The sequence below is a fragment of the Chiloscyllium plagiosum genome, chromosome 6, assembly GCF_004010195.1.
Source record: "Chiloscyllium plagiosum isolate BGI_BamShark_2017 chromosome 6, ASM401019v2, whole genome shotgun sequence".
NCBI classification, from domain to species: domain Eukaryota; kingdom Metazoa; phylum Chordata; class Chondrichthyes; order Orectolobiformes; family Hemiscylliidae; genus Chiloscyllium; species Chiloscyllium plagiosum.
In genome coordinates, this window is record NC_057715.1 from 96,486,186 (window position 1) to 96,506,632 (window position 20,447).

Consider the following 20,447-nt stretch of genomic DNA (forward strand, 5'->3'; position numbering starts at 1 on the left):
CCAGGATTTATTGGCCATGGAAGATGTATTTATAACATGACCAAATAGGTTGATCATTAGCTTCTAACTTGTTCCATTATGCCTGATGGCAGGCACTAAGAATGGGAGGGTTTCTTGGTCAGCCATCCTGCAGAGGGCAATGCCAGTCCACTGCAAGGCTTTCCGCAAATGTAGACCAATTCAATAGAGGTCCATAGTTCAGCCCTCGGAAACAAGAACGGGAGAATAAGCAGACAGTAGCGAAAACACAGCAGTACGGCAGAATATTAGCTCAGTCATTGAGGCACAACTAAGAGTGAATGTAACAACGGAAAGGGCTAGTACAGAATCATGGCATGGTGGCACAGTGGTTAGCACTGCTGCCTCACAGCGCCGGAGACCCGGGTTCAATTCCCGCCTCAGGCGACTGACTGTGTGGAGTTTGCACGTTCTCCCCGTGTCTGCGTGGGTTTCCTCCAGGCGCTCCGGTTTCCTCCCACAGTCCAAAGATGTGCAGGGTCAGGTGAATTGGTCATGCTAAATTGCCCGTAGTGCTAGGTAAAGGGTAAATGTAGGGGTATGGGTGGGTTGCGCTTCGGCGGGTCGGTGTGGACTTGTTGGGCTGAAGGGCCTGTTTCCATACTGTAATGTAATGTAATCACCTCCAATACAAATAACAAATGCAATCCATTTGAGACAATAGCATTTGGCATCTATTGCCATGTTGCATTCAACTCTCTTGTTAAATTTGCGTCAAATGTTCTTTTATTAACGGAAGATCATTGCCTTGCAGTAATTATTGTAACATGACAACCGGATGTTATTGTAACTTCTGCAGTCACATGCACATTGTATGCAATTCAAATCATTTGTGATTCTGTAGAAAGTAAAGTTCTGAAGAAGGATCAGGGGACCCGAAATATTAACTCTGCTTTCTCTTCACAGATGCTGCCAGACCTGCTGAGTTTTGCCAGCAATTTCTGATTCCGTTTGTGACTCTGTAGAGTTTAGCTCAGCTATTGAATTGTAACAAAGCCACCAAATGGTCAGGTTGAATATTATAATAACACAAGACGTAGCATTTCCAGAGGATATTTAGAAAAGCTTATCGCAATCAGAGTCGGTGTTGTTTTGTGAAAGAGAAATAATATTTGACAAATTTTCTAGAGTTCTTTGAGTTCGTGACAAATAGACTTGAAAAAGGGGAGCTAGTGGATGTGCTGTATTTTGATTTCCAGAAGGTATATGATAAGGTGCCACATAAAAGGTTATTACACAAGTTAAGAGCTTATGGTATTGGGGGTAATGTACGAGCATGGATTGAAGATTGGTTAGCACATAGTATATAAAGAGTTTAGATTAATGGGTCTCTTTCAGATTGGAATGACATAACTAATCAAGTGTCACAAGAATTAGTCTGACAACCTCAATTGTTTACCATTTATATTAATAACTTGGAAGAGGGGGCAGAGTGTAATGTATCCAAATATGCTAAGGATGTAAGGAATCTGCAAGGGGATATCATTGGGTGAGTGGGCACAAACCTGGTGGGTGGAATTTAATGTAGGGAAGTGTGAGAAGGAAGAATCAAGAGCCACTCACTTATTTAAATGGATGGAGACTCCAAAGAAAAGTGTAGCCCTGAAGTATCTGGGTGTGCTTGTGAATGAAACACAAATGTTAGCAGGTACTGCAACAAGAAATTAAGAAGGCAACCATTTTGGTTTTTATTGTTAGAGGGTCGGAGTTTAAAAATAGTGAGGTCATGTTACAGCTGTACAGGGTCTTAGAATACAGGAGCACCAGGAATACCGTGTCCAGTTTTGGTCCCTGAGTCTAAGCGAGGATGTGCTGGCATTGGAGGCTGTTAACTGAGACTCACTTGACTGATTCCTGGGATGAAAGAGTTGATTTAGCAAGAACAGCTAAGCAGGTTAAGCCTTTATTCATAAGAGTTTAGAAGAATGAGGGGTTATCTTATTGAACTATACAAGATTCTAAAAATCTCTACCTCGGAGCATTGTGGAGGCTAGATCACTGAAATTATTTAAAGAGGCAGTGGAGGAATTGAGGGCTATGAGGAGGTGCTGTGAAAGAGGAGTTGAGGCCTGGGAAAACCAGTCATCGGTGGTACAGGCAAAAGCCTCATAGCATTTAAGAAGTATTTAGATGTGCACTTGCAGTGCCAAGGCACAAAAGGCTATGGGCCAAGTGCTGGAAAATAGGATTAGAATAGTTAGGTAGTTGCTTTTGATTGGCACAGACTTGACCGTTTTCTCTGCTGTGGACCTCTTATAGAATGGTGGGCAGGTTTGAGGGGCTGACTAGCCTACTCTTGCTCCTATTTATTATATTCTTATGTTATCATTCCAAACCTTTGCAGCTTCCTGTGAGCTTGATAATGTTGGTCCACATCTTTTTTCAGCATTCATGTCTATCAGTCGTCTGATAGCATCCGGAACCGGAAGAACAGTATGAAAATGCAGCACTCTGCGGCGGTCATGTGTATCCTGTGAGTACAACGACAATGCTTCACATGTATTTTAGATCCACTCTTTCATGAAGCGTCTAAGTTTGTGCTCCTGCTTGTTCAACTGGCAGCCTATTGGGATTAATGGATTAATTATTTGTGTCCCAATCAAATGACGATATTAGAGATTTATTAACAGGGCTGATAGTGCCCCTGGCTCTGGGCCAAGAGGTCTGTGTTCAAGTCCCACCTGCTCCAGAAACTCTGAGCAGGTTGCATTAAAATATATTTCAGAAAATAGGTGTAAAGGGGGGAACAGCCAGTTCATAAACTCTAGCCTCAAAGAAAGATCTCACCGGCTCATTAGCAAAAGTGTAGTTGAGTTGATATTTTTGCCAGAGACCTGATACTTTAGTTAAAGATGACACACTCTTTATCTCTTGAAATAGTAAGGGAGAGCACATAATCAAGGGAGAATTCACAATATTAGAATGTCCTCAATTCTTAAAATTCACAATAATTTCCAACATTTTCTCAGTGCTAATGATTCAGATGTAAAATATATGTCTCAATTTCCTTTTGGACTTTAAATCCTAAACTCCCTATAGTGCAGAAGAGGCCATTTGGCCCATCGGGTCCACACCGACCCTCCAAAGAGCATCCCTCCCATCCACCCTCGCTGTCCCCATAAGCCCGCATTTACGATGGCTAATCCACATACCCTGCACATTGCTGGACACTACAGAGCAATTTAGCATCGCGACTCCACCTAACCTGCACATCTTTGGAATGTGGGAAAAAATCAGACCAAACACATGCAGAGAGGGGGAGGACATGCAAACTCCACACAGAGAGTTACCCAAGGCTGGAATCCCTGGCACTGCGAGGCAATGGTGAGCCACAATGGCATCCATGCTGAAGCTATTAAAGCAATGTGGGCAAATGGTGGCATACACTGGTGAATTTTGAATGTCTGTTTCTACATGGACTAGTGCATGAAAACTGGGAGCAGCTGTCAAACCTCTTTGCACTTGAAATGCCTCACAAACATGTATTTGTGCAAAATGACACAGGTACTTACTGTTTGGTTGAAAGCACTATGAGATACGACTAGTTTATCTGCCTCTACTTCTTTTCCTTCTCTCATAGGTACCTCGACAACAAAGTCTTTGTCTCATTGGCAAATGGTGAATTGATGGTCTACCAAAGAGATGCAGGTTTGTTGAGGGTTATATGTTGGATTAGCCAGATAACTACAAAGAACACCTTAGTAAATACAGTGTTGTCACTCCAGTAAACAAAATCTATGATAATGTTGCAGAGTTTATCTCGAAGAGTTATTAAGAGTATGAAATAATCCTTGTTTGCTTTTATCTCTCATTAAATATATTAGGTATCTAAAATTTACAGGCACATTTAAACAAAATTTACTCATTTTGCCTAACTGCATTGACTCACTCAATGGTTCCCAGAGGTCAGAGCCCCTGAATGATGGATCACATTCAAGGGACCAAATGACCTATTTCTCTTGAATGTTGCTATTTTCTTCTAGATAGAAAAATGTATCAGCAAACGGAAACGACTTGTAGATGTCCCTGTAATAGTTCAAGTTTCCCTGGATTTGAAAGTTGGAATGGTTACGTGACTGTGAAATGCCCTACTGCCAAGCCCAATCCTCTCCTGACAATGCATACTTTCGAACAGTATACAGGGAAAAAAGTGGATGACAACGATGGGGCTGTATATACCCCTGGAAGACTAAAGCCCCTGTGAAACTGCAGCCACCATCCAGCTGCCTCAGTAACGACCCTGGGACCATTATTTTACAGTTCAGTTCCATTCTAGGCCAATTGCCAAATTAACTAACAGGGGTGCAGTTAAGGTCATTAAACTAGCTGCTTGCCTGATCATAATTGTGCCATCCCACTCATTTAGAAACACTGTGGTTAATTTTAATTTGTGGAATGGCACAAGGCGAGTGATGTCAAAGCTGCAGCTGATTTTACAACTTTCCTACTAACGTCCATTGCCTTCAGCAGAAGGGAAAATCAGGAGAAATGTCAAACTGGCTGCTACGTTTTCTCACTGTCTCTCAAAGTTAAAATTACATCCCCCTAATAAACCTAGCCCTGTCACCCTTTCACCAGATTTTTAGTTAGTTAGCAAAGAAATTTTATCTTTAAATGAATAGTTTACCAGTTTCTGATTGAACCTTTACCAAACACAATAAGCACATCTCTTCATCTTTAGACATGTGTCTAAAGCCAAAGTTAACATTCTGGGATTTCCATCAAATTGATTATCAGTTTCCTGCTGTTAAATTCTTGGCTCTTATTGAAAGCAGACAGACTTGAAAAGAAGACATGTCGACAAATATTAAACTGTCACCTTGATCTCAAGCAGCCTTAACACGTACTTAATGTTCACAATCATTCAACAGCGGCTTTGCATCTTGATAATGAATAGAGGAAAATGGGTTTGCCACCAAAAGGATTAAGTATTTCCTCAGCTTGTCAGGGAAAGTCTTAATGGTTGATCCCCTCGATTGCCACAGTATTTTTCTTAATTATTTGTTGTGTTTCGCCCCAACGCAGGAAGTTTCTGGGATCCACAGAACTCAAACACGTTGTGCTTGGGGTCGCCAGGAAATCCTGTCACCAAGATGGTACAGGTGGCAGGAAAGCTTTGGTGCGGATGCCAGAACCGGATTCTCATCATCAACACTGTCACACTTTGCCAGGAGGTCAGTGCTCAGCAGTGGGTTGGCATCATCTGTAAATGCAAACACCAGCTCTGATCCACGGCAGTCAGAAGGTAGACCATGGCACCTCAGCCAGCAGGTTAACATCCCATGCAACGTAAAGGAACAATCATTCCATCAGTGGGGTAGTGCCGCTGGATTGAATTTGATTGTTTGGCACAGTTTTAAGTTCCACATTAAAATAATGTGACGCCATTCTCATAACAGAAAATATATGAATACTTAGAACATAGGCTTGAGGACTGGCTCCACTTATATGCTTTAAAATTTAAAATGCCGAAAACCCTGTCATAAAAGGTTTTTTTCCACCTCTATCCAAGTACACAATATGACCTGGGAGCCGTAAACATCAGGAACTTGGGCACATTGGGAGTGCAAGTCTGTCCTCTTTGCCTCCATAATGTTAATGTCACATTTATGCTGCAGCAAGTGATGACACCCTGAAAGCCAAAGTGATGGGCTTGCACTTTAATTTTCTAAAGGAATTAATCATGATCCTCAACTTGCCTCCATTTGCCCAGTACAGCAACCAAACAGTATCACTTGTTGTGAAACATATTGTCACCTAAAATGTTAATGATATAAACATGAAGTAGAAATGCTTGACGATTTTGTAATTATAAAAAAGATCCAATTTAATAAGTACAAAGGGGGGGCACAGTGCTCTGCTTTTAAGATGCAGCTGAATACCACTCATTTATTCTTAATCTATTTACGGGAAAGGGACATGGCTGACTTGACCGGAATTGACTGCCCATCCTTTATTACCATTGAGATGGTGGTGGTGGAGCTGTACTGTCCATGCGGTGAAGGTGAAGGCATTTCCAGCTGGTTATAATGTTCCGCCAAAGCGACAGTTGGAGAACCTTGTGGAGTTTTGCCACTGTAGATGAAGAGGAATGTACTGTGCAGTAATTAGGCATGATGGCGTACTCTAGTGGAAGCAAGTCTGACCATTGTCCTTATGTTGAGCAACCTTGTGTAAACGTTGAGATTGCTGACCCTTTGTCTGTTTCCACGTTCAATGGCAGCACATGATCCAGATTGGACAAGATACCAATCGGTGTGTGACGAGTATGGTGAGCTCCAGCTTGGGAGTCTGGATCGCACTCCAAAGCAGCGCGCAGGTGAAGCTCTACCACGCTGGCACCTATGAAAACCTGGCAGAGGTCGACGTAGCTCCTGCAGTACACAAAATGCTCGCAGGTAAAACCAAAACACTTCACGGAGGTATATCCCTAATGCATCTGAGAAGTCAGTGTAGCTGGAGCAACTTGTAATGTTTTATGGCTTGAGATAATAAGATGGCTTCAAGGTAGATTAGAGATACAAAAGCAGCGATGCATTTTAGAAGCAATCACTTTCATCCCACAGTGAAACATTTTCTCTGAAAATGCGATGTTTGAAAATCACTGGGTGAATGGCCACATGGGTGAGGCATCAATAGGTATCTCGGAAACTCCACTTCAGCTCAGTTAGTGCCTTCAGTGTAAGGAGGATAGGGTAGTGCAAGGAATTAAATCCATCTGGTTCATATTATGCAGAGTGCATTGACAATGCCTGTGTGATGTCCCAGCCAGGACTCTGATCCGGGCATCACTGGAGGCAATCATGGTGGCACAGTGGTTAGCATTGCTGCCACACAGCACCAGGGACCTGGATTCAATTCTAACCTCAGGCAACTGTCTGTGTGGAGTTTGCACATTCTGCCCGTTTCTGTATGGGTTTCCCCTGGGTGCCCTGGTTTCCTCCCATTGTCCAAAGGTATGCAAGTTAGGTGGATTGGCCATGCTAAATTGCCCATAGTGCCCAAGGATGTGTAAGCTAGATGGATTAGCCTTAGGAAATGCAGGGTTACAGGGACAAGATAGTGAGGTGCATCTGGGTGGGCTACTCTTTGGAGGGTCAGTGTAGACTCGATGGGCCAAACAGCCTGTTTCCAAACTGTTGGGATTCTGTGACTCATCAGGGACAAAAAATAATGAAACAGTACATCTCTATGACTCTATATGTGATTAAATATTTCAAAATTGAGTAAGGTTGGTGAGTGGCTGGGTGAGTTTATTTTAAATTCCATTCTGGGTTGTGGATATTATTGGCTAGGTCAGCATTTATTGCTCATCCCTAATTGCCCTCCTACTGAGTGGCTGGCTTGGTAACCTCAAAGAGCAGATGAGATCTGGATATGGGTCATTGCTGTCGGTGTGGAGTCACGTGTAGGCCAGATCAATAAGGATAGCACCGGGTTAGTCAGGGATGTATCAGGTGGTCAGCTGATTAGTCGTTTGGTTGGGGTGATAGTGAAGAGGTGATAGGGGCAGTTGGGTCTATGCTGAATTGTGCTATGCTGTTAATCATTGAGTAAGACCAACTATTAACCCGACTAACCTTTTCAGGGTCAATCCAGGTACGTTCCATGTAATTGATACAAGTCTCCCATCTTGAGTTCAGTGCTTGAGTCTGCCTGAACAGGCCCTAGGCAACATACATCAGGTGAAAGTGAGGCCTGCAGAAGCTGGAGGTCAGAGTCAAGATTAGAGTGGTGCTGGAAAAGCACAGCAGGTCAGGCAGCATTCGAAGAGCAGGAAAATCAATGTTTCAGGCAGGAGCCCTACATACATTAGCCTGTTAGAGGTTCAAACCTTGCAGCAATTTCATCGCTCATGTGTGAACCAAGATTTCTCAGGGATACCGACATGCATCCCTCAACTTGCATCCGATATCCGACAATCCCAATTCCGGAAGATTTAGGCCATTATCTCAAAGCACGTGAAGTGGTCTGTTCAGCAGTAATCGAACGAAGGGCCTTAATTCTGTATAGTATCCTGACCACTCCCTGCTCAACAGCATGGTCACAGTTTGGGGGTTGCAATGTGCAGAGGGGATTATTGACAAAAGTACAAACACAGATCTGTTGAGAATTCAGTTAGCAAAACAGAAAATTCTGGGAATGTTCAGCAACATCTATGGAGACCTAAAGTGTTTGGATTGATGCTGGGTTTGCGCGGGATTGGGCAGAAGGCTGCAAGGTGGTGACCCAACTGCCTTCCTGCCCCTTTCTGCATTGAAATCCAGGTTGACAAGACTTGGGGTGGCCACCTGGGCAACTCTTGAGGCTGTTAAGGACCTCATTCCGGCTGCTGCTGGTGTTCAATCAGCAGCGGGGGAGGGGTATTCTGGTTGAGAAGGCCACTCAGAAAACCCCAGGGAATCCCATACTTCCTCTTCAGAGGATCCATTGCCGATCTCTGGATAGACCCCAGAGCAATACTGACATTGGCCACTGCTCCTGGAGAGTGCTGTTGGGACTGTAGAACTGCTGGTCTCTAATCAGTTGGAAGCATCTAACGCATCATCCTTAAGCACTTCCACAAACTCCAACTAAACCCCATCACCAAGAACATCTTCCCCTCCCCAACCCCCCCCCTACCAGCTGCAAGGACCGTTCCCTTCAACAGTCCTTGGTGTGTGCCACTCTCCCCACCTGACCCCCCTCCCCCCCCCCGAAACCCTGGTACCTTCCCCTGCATCTGGAAAAGATGCAAAACTTGCCGGTACACCACTTTCCACACCTCCATCCAGAGCCCCAAACAATCCTTCCTCTCTTCTAACCTAGTTGACTGCATCAGGTGGTCCCAATGTGGTCTTCTCTACATCGGAGAGACTGAACATACACTTAGGAAACGGCTCACTGAGCATCTCAGCCGGGCCCACAGGGGCCAACCATTTCAATTCCCCTTCCCACTCCCTTTCTGGCATGACCATCCTTGGCCTCCTCCATTGCCAAAATGAACCACAGCGGAAATTGGAGGAACACCACCTATCTTCCGCCTGGGCAGCCTACAGCTCGGAGGATTCAACGCTGAGTTCTCTAATTTCAAATAACCTCCCTTCCCATCCCTCGACTTCCTTCCCAGCCCCTCCCCCTACCTTCCACTCCTCCCTGCCACCAACCAGATTTAATCCTCCTATTGACCAACCAGGTCGTACCCTCTCCCTGTCTTCACCTATGAGAAAGTGAGGTCTGCAGATGCTGGAGATCAGAGCTGAAAAATGTGTTGCTGGAAAAGCGCAGCAGGTCAGGCAGCATCCCAGGAGCAGGAGAATCGACGTTTCGGGCATAAGCCTGAAGAAGGGGTCATGCCCGAAACGTCGATTTTCCTGCTCCTTGGATGCTGCCTGACCTGCTGCACTCTTCCACTGTCTTCATCTATCCCAACTTCACCAACCTGTCCCAACCTCCCCTTTATCTGCAGCTCCCCCCACACCCTCTCCCTGTCTTGAAGAAGGATTACACTCGAAATGTTGACTTCACTTCCTAAGACTACCTGGCTTGCTGTGTTGTTCCACCCTCTGCCTGTCTATTTTGGATTCCAGCATCTGCAGTTTGTTTTGTCTCTAACCAAGCTCTCAGGGACAGGCTATCTGTGCTCGGAGGTGCAGCAATTAAATGACCCCGGGGAGCAGGCAGTTAGGAATCTTTATTCCATCCCGTCTCCTGGCCATTGGGTCAGTGGGGGTGACCCCAGGTTTCTTGCTGCATGCTGACTGCCCACCAACCAACCATATTAAATTCCACCAGGTATTGGAGGTCAATAACTTTTCGCCAGAACCCACTGCAAAGTCAGGATGTTTGGATGCTCAAAAAGTTTGGATATAACTGCCATCGTTTGCTTTGTTTAATAACACTTACACTTAGGAAACGGCTCACTGAGCATCTCAGCCAGGCCCGCAGGGGCCGACCATTTCAATTCCCCTTCCCACTCCCTTTCCGGCATGACCATCCTTGGCCTCCTCCATTGCCAAAATGAACCACAGCCAACCAGTGACGCCCACATCCCCACAAATTATTTTAAAAATTTGGAAAGTCCTTCTGTCTCTCTCTTTTGCTGCCCTCTGCTAATAGCTTGCCATAACATCCAGACAAACCTGTACCTTTTAAAATAAGTTTGTGTTGCCCACAGCTGCCCAGGCTTGACTATTTTCCTAAAGTTATGCAGTCAAGCCGAGAGATTGTATCTGGCTGGTTTTTAATTATTTGTCTCTTGCAGCATGTATTCAGACTTTTATTTCTCATTAGATTCAAGCATTGCTTTTGATCATCCTATATCCCATTGACGAGAGCTTCTCCCCTGCTTTCGGTCTACTTAGCACAGTTGGCTGGATGGCTGGTTTGTGATACAAGTGATGCCCAACAGTGCAGGTTCGACTCCTGCATCCACTCTGGTTACCCTGAAGCTTCTGCTCTCTCAAGCTTAGCCCTTGCCTGAGCTGTTGTGACTGTCAGGTTAAACTACCATCAGACATCTTTCTCTAATGTGACAGCAGCCCTCTGGGACTATGGCAACTTTACCTGTACTGTGCACTTTCCCTTACGAGGAATATCAGGAGCCTTTACTCCCCAATGACCTGTCAATGTTACTTGATAACTGAGCAATGCAGATTGGCTTTGAGAAAAGCAGGGACATATTGCATTAGTCTGGAATAAACATTTTTCTTATTCTTACTAGCTGCCCAACTGCAATGGATTTAACAATGCTGCAATGAAACAACGCTGACAATTTAAAATGATTTAGACAACAACTTTTGAGGTGTAGTGGACTGCGAAGAAGGTTACCTCAGATTATAACAGGATCTAGGGACATTGGGCTGAGAAGTGGCAGATGGAGTTTAATTTAGATAAATGTGAGATACTGCATTTTGTGAAAGCAAATCTTAGCAGGACTTATACACTTAATAGTAAGGTCTGAGTATTGAATACAGGAGTTGGGAGGTCATGTTGCGGCTGTACAGGACATTGGTTAGGCCACTGTTGGAATATTGCGTGCAATTCTGGTCTCCTTCCTATTGGAAAGGTGTTGTGAAACTTGAAAGGGTTCAGAAAAGATTTACAAGAATGTTGCCAGGGTTGGAGGATTTGAGCTATAGGGAGAAGTTGAATAGCCTAGGGCTGTGTTCTCCCTGGAGCCACGGAGGCTGAGGGGTGACCTGAGAGGTTTATAAAATCATGAGGAGCATGGATAGGGTAAATAGACAATTATTTTTTTCTCTGGGGTGGGGGAGTCCAGACCTAGAGGGCATAGGTTTAGAGTGAGAGGGGAAAGATATAAAAGAGACCTCAGGGGCAACCTTTTCACACAGAGGGTGGTATGTGTATGGAATGAGCTGCCAGAGGACGTGGTGGAGGCTGGTACAATTGCAACATTTAAGAGGCATTTGGATGGGTATATGAACAGGAAGGGTTTGGAGGGATATGGGCCAGGTGTTGGCAGGTGAGACTAGATCTGGTTGGGATAACTGGTTGGCATGGATGAGTTGGACCAAAGGGTCTGCTTCCGTGCTGTACACTTTCCGTGCTGTACATCTCTGTTTTGCCCTCCCTGATAGTCAGTCTGACCTGCATATGATTCCAGAACCTCAGTAGTGTGGCTGACTCTTTGCTGCCCTCTGCAGACGAAAAAACTAATTTGTCAGAAAGTGATCCCCACCACCTTCTCAAAGGTACTGAAGAATAGCAATAGATTCTGGCATTTTTCAGTGACACCAGCACCCCCTAAAGGTATAAAAAAAATTACAGGAAGGAAGAACACAAATGCAGCAATAGATAAAGTTTGTAGGTAATCTGTGGTTAATATTCTATGAAGTGGAAGATGCCACAGTCTTGTCTGACTTAAGTAAACAATACATAAAATATTAATTGTGAATTTTCGTGAGTGTATAATAAGGGTTTTTTTCCTCGACAGGTTCCGATGCCATTATTCGTCAGCACAAAGCTGCCTGCTTACGAATTACTGCCCTACTTGCCTGTAAAGACCTTCTCTGGATTGGAACTAGTGCTGGTGTGGTGTTAACACTCTCCAATCCCCATGTCACTGCCAATACCACCTCCCTCAGGACACCTTTAATACCCATGGGTTCAGCGCACGGACACACGGGACATGTTCGATTCCTCACAGCAATTGAATTGCCAGAAGTCTTTGATCTCAGTTTCCCACCAGCGAGGGACCCAGGCAAGTCTTTAACCCTTGACTTTCAATCTTTCTGTTAAGAACCATTTCTGTGCACCAAAGCCATGAGAAAGCTACATTGCCTTTGATTTCATTCAATTTGACTTAGTCACTGCCCCTGACTTTTCAATTTTAAAGTGATTCTGCATGCTACGCACAACTATATTTGAGATAACACAGTAAGGTTCTTCTATCAATGAAGTATTTACAAACAAAGGAGAAATAATAAGCTACTGTGGTCTTATAATAGTTTATGTACTGCCTAATTCTGTATAAGGTTTTAATGTACTCCACTGGAAACTTGTATTGTTCCTCTGTTTTTAGTCCAACAATAGCTCTACATATACTGACCAATATTGCCCATTATTGATGAGATTGTAGTATTTACAGGTAGTCCCCACGTTGGGAATGAGTTCCATTCTGGAGTTGGAACACATGCAGGACAATGTAAAGTAGCTGTCCTTAAACACAAGAAACATTTGTACATCTGCTCTTTAAAATTTAAACCCCTGTATGAGATCGCCTTGGTAAGTACAAGCATTCATAAATCAGACTTCTATGAAATGGGAGACCCCCTGTACATAGAATTACATGGAATTCACAATGTGGCTGCAGGCCATTCAGCCCCTGGGCTCTTTAACAAATGCCATTTCTTTTGAAGGACAGGAGGGAGTAAGAAGATGGGAATATTTATTTCCTGCGCTTTATCCTGATTTTCGAGTCAGATTTTTTTTTGTATGTTGCAGCTTCATTAGCCCTGTCTTGATTAGTTCTGCATTCTCACGGTTTTGCACATGAAACACGCTGCTGGAAAGAGATGCTGACGCTTGTGATGCAACTTGTGTATTAAATATTTATCATTTTAAAAATTGATGTGTCTCACAAAGCACATTCACATGAGTTATTACTTGAACAAAAGTGGACAATAAGTACTTTTATAATGAAATAATTGTTCCATGCTTTGATTAGGAAAGGGAGTTTTGGGTTATTGCCTTAAATCATTAGCCAGAGGCTTGGCTACAGAAAAATAAAGTTATAAATGGTAATGGGTTGCATTAGCCGTGGGATAGAAGGCAGATGAGAAGCAGTGACGCTCCTGTATAGGACATTTATGGAAAGATATTTGAATTAATAAGTACACTGTTGGTTATTGCAACAGGAAAGTTCCGGTATATCATAGTCCAACCAAAATTATACCAGAACTGAAAAGTCAATGTCATAGGAAAACTAGAACAGGGTTGGATTGTTCTTGCTTGATGAGAGCTCATACTATCCAAATATTTAATATGACATTTTTAAAATCACAACTATTATATACAAACATTACATTTCTCAGGCACATGAATGTCAGGGCTAAGGTAAAGAAATTGCATTACAATAGAGCAGCATGGAGAAAGTGAGGACTGCAGATGCTGGAGATCAGAGCTGAAAAATGTATTGCTGGAGAAGTGAAGCAGGTCAGGCAGCATCCAAGGAACAGGAGAATCGACGATTTGGGCATAAGCCCTTCTTCAGGAATAGAGCAGCATGCCTCCAGTAGAGTATCATGCTTCAAGTGAACTAAGTTGAAATGGAATATGAGGCTGTTATATTTTAAGGTCACAGTTGGTATTACACTGATGTTGACATGAGCATGTCTCTGACTGTGATACAAAACATATCACTACCCTTCAGAATTATAAGACAGAGAGGATTAAATTGACCCTGGGTAAATCGTACATATTGATAAAGATGTTCAAAAATTAGACAACATAGTATAGTATAATAGAAATCGACAGTAGGTAGGAAATTCAAGCAGAACCATTTCACACGAAGGACAGTATAAATCTAGGATCAATTATTGGGACTGTGTTGCAGTGAGTTATGTCAATGAGTAAAAGATCACGAAAGGAGAAGTATTTCAGGAGAAACCGAGACAAATTGCGAAAGCAATGAGGCCATTTGACGATTCCCTGTTCTAAAAATGACACATTTTCATGATGTCGAATCTGAGATTTTGTACATTGAGGTTTCTTTTTAAATCAGAATAGATTTGGGTCAAAACATTCAGCGTGATTGATTAAAATGTGCACGAACAGTATTTCTGTATAAAGTCTCTAACTCCTCGATTTAATCCACTAGGCCGCCCCAGTACAGGTGGTGAAAGATTGGTTGGCTCCCAGAAGCGAGATTCAGGAAGACGCCGATCGTCTGCTATTATTCCACTGAAAACCAACATGCTGGTGATCAGCGGAGGTGATGGCTATGAGGACTTTCGCCTTACCAACAGCAGTGAGACTGTCGGCCGTGATGATAGCACCAACCATCTCCTCCTGTGGCGTGTTTGAGAAGATTGGAGCCTGGTGTTGGCCATGAGACTACCTTAATTGTTTGTCTCCCAGTGTGCTTTGTCTAATGCTTGGGCATTTAGTCTCTGTGCGCATTGTTTGTTCTTTTTTTTAAAACAGTACACGAGCAGGACCCCTGAGTGAATGATCAACAGGTCTTAAGATGTGTCTGCAGATTGCAAAATGCTCAGCCTGAGTTCTCCGCAAAGCTTGTGATGCTATATTCTGTGTCGCACAGTGTGACGTGGACGTGAAGTAGCTCACAGTTGTTGGGGCTTTTGAGTGACCGAATGGAGCTAGGGAGAATAGTCCCCATCATCTGTGATAATTATAGGTTCCCATTGATGAAGAAGCCACCTAAGTTTGGGACCAAGAAGTGATGCAATGTTTAAAAAAAAGTTAAACCAAAAGAAAAGGCAAGGAATTGTGGGAATAGTACTTTGTCCAGGACATTGTCTACTATGACCAGAGCTGTCTTTCCCATTATCCCTTATTTGTCTGACCAAAAATTGAGAAGCTGACTTTAGTATCTTTTAGCAAACATTATGTGGAACGTTTATCTGTGCTTCAACCTGATCGCAACATGGCTGTGTAACGTCCAAGTAATCATTTCCAATAAGAAGTTCATCTGTGGGAACCTGTCTAGAACAATGTTGGTGATCTGCATGGATATTGTGACAGTGGATCTCTGCTTTTTGTTGCTATTTGAAATGAAGCGGCCTTTGGCGATCAGAAGACCTCACTCTAATGCATCATATTTATATGAACCACAAAATGGAGCTCACCATGACATGCGTGTATGTACTGATCTACTCAAGACAAACATGTATGTGAACGTTCATTCTCAGTGAATCTGCATGAGAGAGAACTGTGTTTGTAGTATTATCACCTTTTGGGCATGACTCAAAATGTCTTTCTTTGTACTGTCACGTTCATTCAGAGGGCCGACGAATTACATCGTAAGTACCTCAACATGTATCAACAGCTGCAGCGTTCCAGTATGTGCTTGGCTGCGTTCAACTGCCTTCTGTGTAGAATAGAGCCAGTTTATACAGAAGCCAGAGGGTGTGTAAAGTGACAATGTGCAATATGTGGCCAAGATCATGGAGGACCAACACTTTAGAACCATTCAACCAGAGGACATTCAGACATCTGCTGAAGCACTAGTTAATTAGTGCCACATAATCACCTTGGTCTAATGAAGACCATAATCATAGCTGAAGCTAACATTTGGTCAGTTATATCACATTGGTCCTCCTGTACAGTATTTATGTTCATTTTAACTTAGTTACCTTTTACAGCACTTAATTTATGCATTTATCTTTTATGTTTAAAAGGTATCTCTAGACATTTGACACAAGCTTTTTTTTTACATTTTGTGGCTTAATCTGGTTGTTTGTTCTGTGTAGTCGAGTTTTTTTGAAAATGCAAGACTGAAGTATGTTGATCTCAACCTCGGTGAAGGAACTACAATTTTTCCAACCTGCTTTTCTCCCAACTCTCCGTGGAACTTCATTCTGCCCTTTACAACTCTGTAATAAAACAACAGTTTTATTATGAAATGTTTGGTCTTAAGTCAGCACAAATGCAGAAGTTGGACATTCCAGCACAATTAATAGCCAAAATATTATAAACTCACTTCTCTTTACAGGTTCTCACTGACCTGTTTGGGGATTTTCACAATTTTCAGTTTTTCTTTTGAGTGGTTGGGTAAGATGGTTTATGAGACCATTGAATTATGACACTAAAAGAGGACTTCTGAATGAGGATCAAAGAAAATGGAAATCTAAGATGTCTCCAGTTGAATGGAAACTGTTAGTATTGTCCACATGACTTTAATTTTGATCTTCAATAATCTATCTATAAGGCTTACAAAGGATTTACCGAAGTAATATTTAAATACATATTAACCTAAAAGTTTGCATTTCATAAAATCAGATTCAGGCAAATATTTTTCTTCAGTGCTTCCACAGAACAAAGGATTGAAACCAGTGCACTGGAGTCAAGAATTCAGTCCAGTGTTTACTTACTTTATTCACTGTTTTGAAGTGAATGCCCTTCAGATATACGGTATATAATTGCCGACAACTTTCCCTTGAAAGTCAAATTCTGAAATTTAGAATTAATACCTGCAAGTGAAGACAACTGTTTTTTTATGAAAACCAAAAGAATAGGGGCGGCATGGTGGCTCAGTGGTTAGCACTGCTGCCTCATAGCACCAGGGTCCCAGGTTCGATTCCAACCTCGGACAGACTGTCTGTGTGGAGTTTGCACATTCTCCCTGTGTCTGCGTGGGCTTCCTCCGGGTGCTCCGGTTTCCTCCCACACTCCAAAGATGTGCAGGTCAGGTGAATTGGCAAAGCTAAATTGCCCATACTGTTAGGTACATTAGTCAGAGGGAAATGGGTCTGGGTGGGTTACTCTTTGGAGGGTCAGTGTGGACTTGTTGGGCCGAAAGGCCTGTTTCCACACTGTAGGGAATCTAATCTAAACTACGGATGCTGTAAATCAGAAACAAAAATAGAAATTGCTGGAAAAGCTCAGCAGGTCTGTTAACGTCTGTGAAGAGAAATCATACGGTTAACATTTCAGGCCCTTCTTGTCACGTGCCCAAAACGTTAACTCTGATTTCTCTTCACAGATGCTGCCAGACCTGCTGAGCTTTTCAGCAATTTCTGTATTTACAATGCATTAATGGTGTGAGTCACACACCGAGCCCCTTGGCCTGCTGGGTCTGGAGTATAGTTTGCCTGTTTTGTTTTAATTTCCTCCTAAAAGGAGCTGGATAGATTAAACCTGATGTTCTTTGATTGTGAACATATACAACATTCCCTCAAACATTTTGCCTGATTAAAAATTCGAAGGTCAGTAGGTATGTTCCATTCTCCTTTTTTTTTCCCCCCTTTCTGAAAGGTCAAACAGCTGGTCACTGGTTTTGAGTATTTTTTAAAATGTTAAGAGAAAGTTCTCCCTTGCTCACACCTTCTTGCTCCTTTTAGATATGGCATTTGATTCTAGAATGATAAGGAAAAACAGCTTAATGTTTCGAATCATAAGTTAATTCGCAATTGCTTACCCTGAATGCACAGAGTCTAGAATCCTGCGATTAGATTGGGTACTTTATACCTGAAAAGGGACAATTATGTACAATCTGTCCAGTCAAATTCTTTAGTATCAACTGGCTTTAATATTAGAAAAACAGCTATATTTTGAAATATTTGAAAAAGCTCAGGATCTTACTCATGTAGAGAAAGGTTTAGAAACATTTTGACTTGAGATCAGGTTCCTGTGGAATGTATGATAATAGGCCGAAATGTAAGAGTTGCCAAGTTACAATTGGTTTATAGTCATGATGGACTTTTTCAGAATTGGAAGATTCTCCTTCCTTACTCACCGAAAAATGTCATAAACATTTTTATTTGTAAACAAAGTTTGCTTTAAAACAAAAATGATTAAGTGGATGTGTATTACGAACAGTGGTGCTTTGTGCTGCTGTTTGTGCCAAACTTGCCCCAAACCTGGTGGAATTTTGACTTATATTTGCAAATCTGTCTCTTAATATGATGTGCTGGAGCTCCTGGCTGGAAGGTATCTTGTTTAATATTCTTTAATGAGCATTATTAACAAAGCCAACAGTTGTCGCTCATCCCTGATTGTCCTTGAGAGGGTTGTGCTTAGGGTTTAGGTATGTTGACAGTCATGTGAGTGGGAATTCCAGGGTTTTGACTCCGTGACAGTGAGGAATGGCATTATAGTTCCAAGTCAGGATAGTCAGTGGCTTGGAGGGGTGGTGTTCTCATACACCCTAGTTCTTCTTGGTTAAAAGGTCACAGGTTTGGAAGGTGTAAATGGCACACACTGCTGCCACTGTGGTGGAGGACATGAAAGTTGAAAGTGGTGGATAAGTGGTTGATTAAGAGGGCCATTTTACCCTGGGTGGTGTTGAGTGTCTTGAGAGTAGTTGGAACTGCACATGTGCATTAAAATGGGGAGTATTCTATCTCTCTTCTGACTGGTGCTTTGTAAAAGGTGGACTGTAAATGTCTTGTAAATAGGGGAGTCAGGAGGTGAATTACTCACTGCAGGATTCCTGATGTCTGACCTGTTCTTACAGCACTGTATTTTAGATGGTGAGTCTAGTTCAGTTTTTGGGTAATACTAACCCCCTAGTTGGTTAAGGAACACTGAGTCATATAGAAACAGACCCTTTGGTCCAATCCGTCCATGCCAAATGTAATCTGAAACTAAATCCCACCTGCCTGCCTCTGGCCCTTATCCCTCCAAACCTTTCCTATTCACGTACCTATCCAAATGTCTTTTAACCATTGTAGTTGTACCTACGTCCACCATTTCCTCAGGAAGTTCATTCCATATGCAAACTACCCTCTGTGTAAAAGATTTGCCCCTCATATCCTTTTTAAATCTTTCCTCTCTCCTTAAAATCTGCCCCATAGTCTTGAAATCCCACACCATATTTACTGTTACACATAGAAAGAAGGCTTGTTAAGCCAGGAGTTGGGTTTAGTAACTGATAATCTTCAGTAAAAATCGAGCAGTACAAATAGATTACTTGCGTTACATATTTTGTATCCATGAGGGGAAAGCTTTGTACTGACCCAAAATAGGTAGCACAAATCACATCACATTACGAGGATCAACTTGAGATGAGGCAGAACAACCTTGGATTTCACATGGTGAAGGCAAAACTACAGCTTAAATGTAACATTAACAACCCGTGTACCAGCACATAGAAGGTCAAGCATCATATGTTATGGAGAATTTCACAATGATTCCAGTCAAACACATTATACATTGTACAGAATGCGTCCTATTAACTGCTTAAATTTTACATTTCTTACATCAGTGAAGCAATAGTTGCACGAGTTCTGAGGCTGCTGATGTTTCCTCCCAGGATATATATGCACCACAGAGTAAGTTTTAATTAGCTTGTCCTTGTGACTTTTAAATATTGAAGAACATTGGGGCACATGGATACTGGAAAAAAAGCTCACCATGCTTATAATGCAAGAACAAAAGAAGTTGACAATCTGTCGATTGGAAGACATGATTTTGGAGAGGCAGAATTAAAATAGTGTAAGCAATGAATTCTAAGTGCCTAGACTGATGTTGGATGTACAATTAAACTGAGTAACATAGTTCAGTGAGAATAGAATCAGTTATACATTGCAATTCGATTCAGAAAAAATATTTCATCAGCAGGCAGTTTACTTTCAGTGTAATTGATTTTTTTAAAAATTGTACCAAAGAGATTGGGGAAAGGAATTTTTCTGATCAGGGAGCAGATTGTAATGTGCAAGTGGGGAAATGCTGAGAGATAAGTAAGCCCAGAGGGTCTATAGATGTACTTAGTGTTTTGTGACATCTGTCAAGAGTAAGTAAATGAGCTCATTGAAATTGCTCTGTGGAGATTAAATCACGTTGACTTCAATCTGGGAATGTTTAACATTGATGCATTTCTGTAAGACATTTCCATCAAGGAGATATATCATATTATAACAGGGTACAAAACAGGTCCTTTGGCCCATCGAGTCTGTATAGCCAACAATATACTACCTACCCTAGTTGCACATTCCTACACTAGCCCCATAGCCTTGAATGTTATGACACTTCACGTGCTGATCCAAGTATTTTTTTGTTTTGCGACTGCTAGGCACATGTTCAAAATCAAATTTTTGGATCTTTTTGTTGTTTTCAGTAGCTGATCACCAAGAATGGGTAAAATTGCAAAACGATTGACTGAAGTCATGCTTCAAGAAGGAATGAATGATCTACAGCTAATTAGAAAACTCCAAATCCACTAACATTGCTGTTAGTTTTGTGGGCATTAAATCTCAGGAAAGAGGAGCCATAGCAGTCTTGCACCAAAGCCTTATACATTAACT

The 20,447-nt window shown here is 42.3% G+C and overlaps 1 protein-coding gene across 3 annotated transcripts in view; it reads left to right on the forward strand.

The window, feature by feature from the left end:
- The window catches only part of LOC122550846 (rho guanine nucleotide exchange factor 17-like), a 453,537-nt gene extending 436,771 nt beyond the window's left edge, over positions 1-16,766 (forward strand). For all 3 annotated transcript variants that reach the window (XM_043692178.1, XM_043692177.1, XM_043692179.1), the window contains exons 16-21: positions 2,405-2,491; positions 3,599-3,666; positions 5,044-5,192; positions 6,242-6,416; positions 11,954-12,220; positions 14,339-16,766. In XM_043692178.1, the coding sequence (XP_043548113.1) occupies positions 2,405-2,491; positions 3,599-3,666; positions 5,044-5,192; positions 6,242-6,416; positions 11,954-12,220; positions 14,339-14,544 (952 nt within the window). In that variant the 3' untranslated portion in view covers positions 14,545-16,766. The remainder of the gene's footprint in view (positions 1-2,404; positions 2,492-3,598; positions 3,667-5,043; positions 5,193-6,241; positions 6,417-11,953; positions 12,221-14,338) is intronic.
- The last annotated feature ends 3,681 nt before the right edge of the window (positions 16,767-20,447 follow it).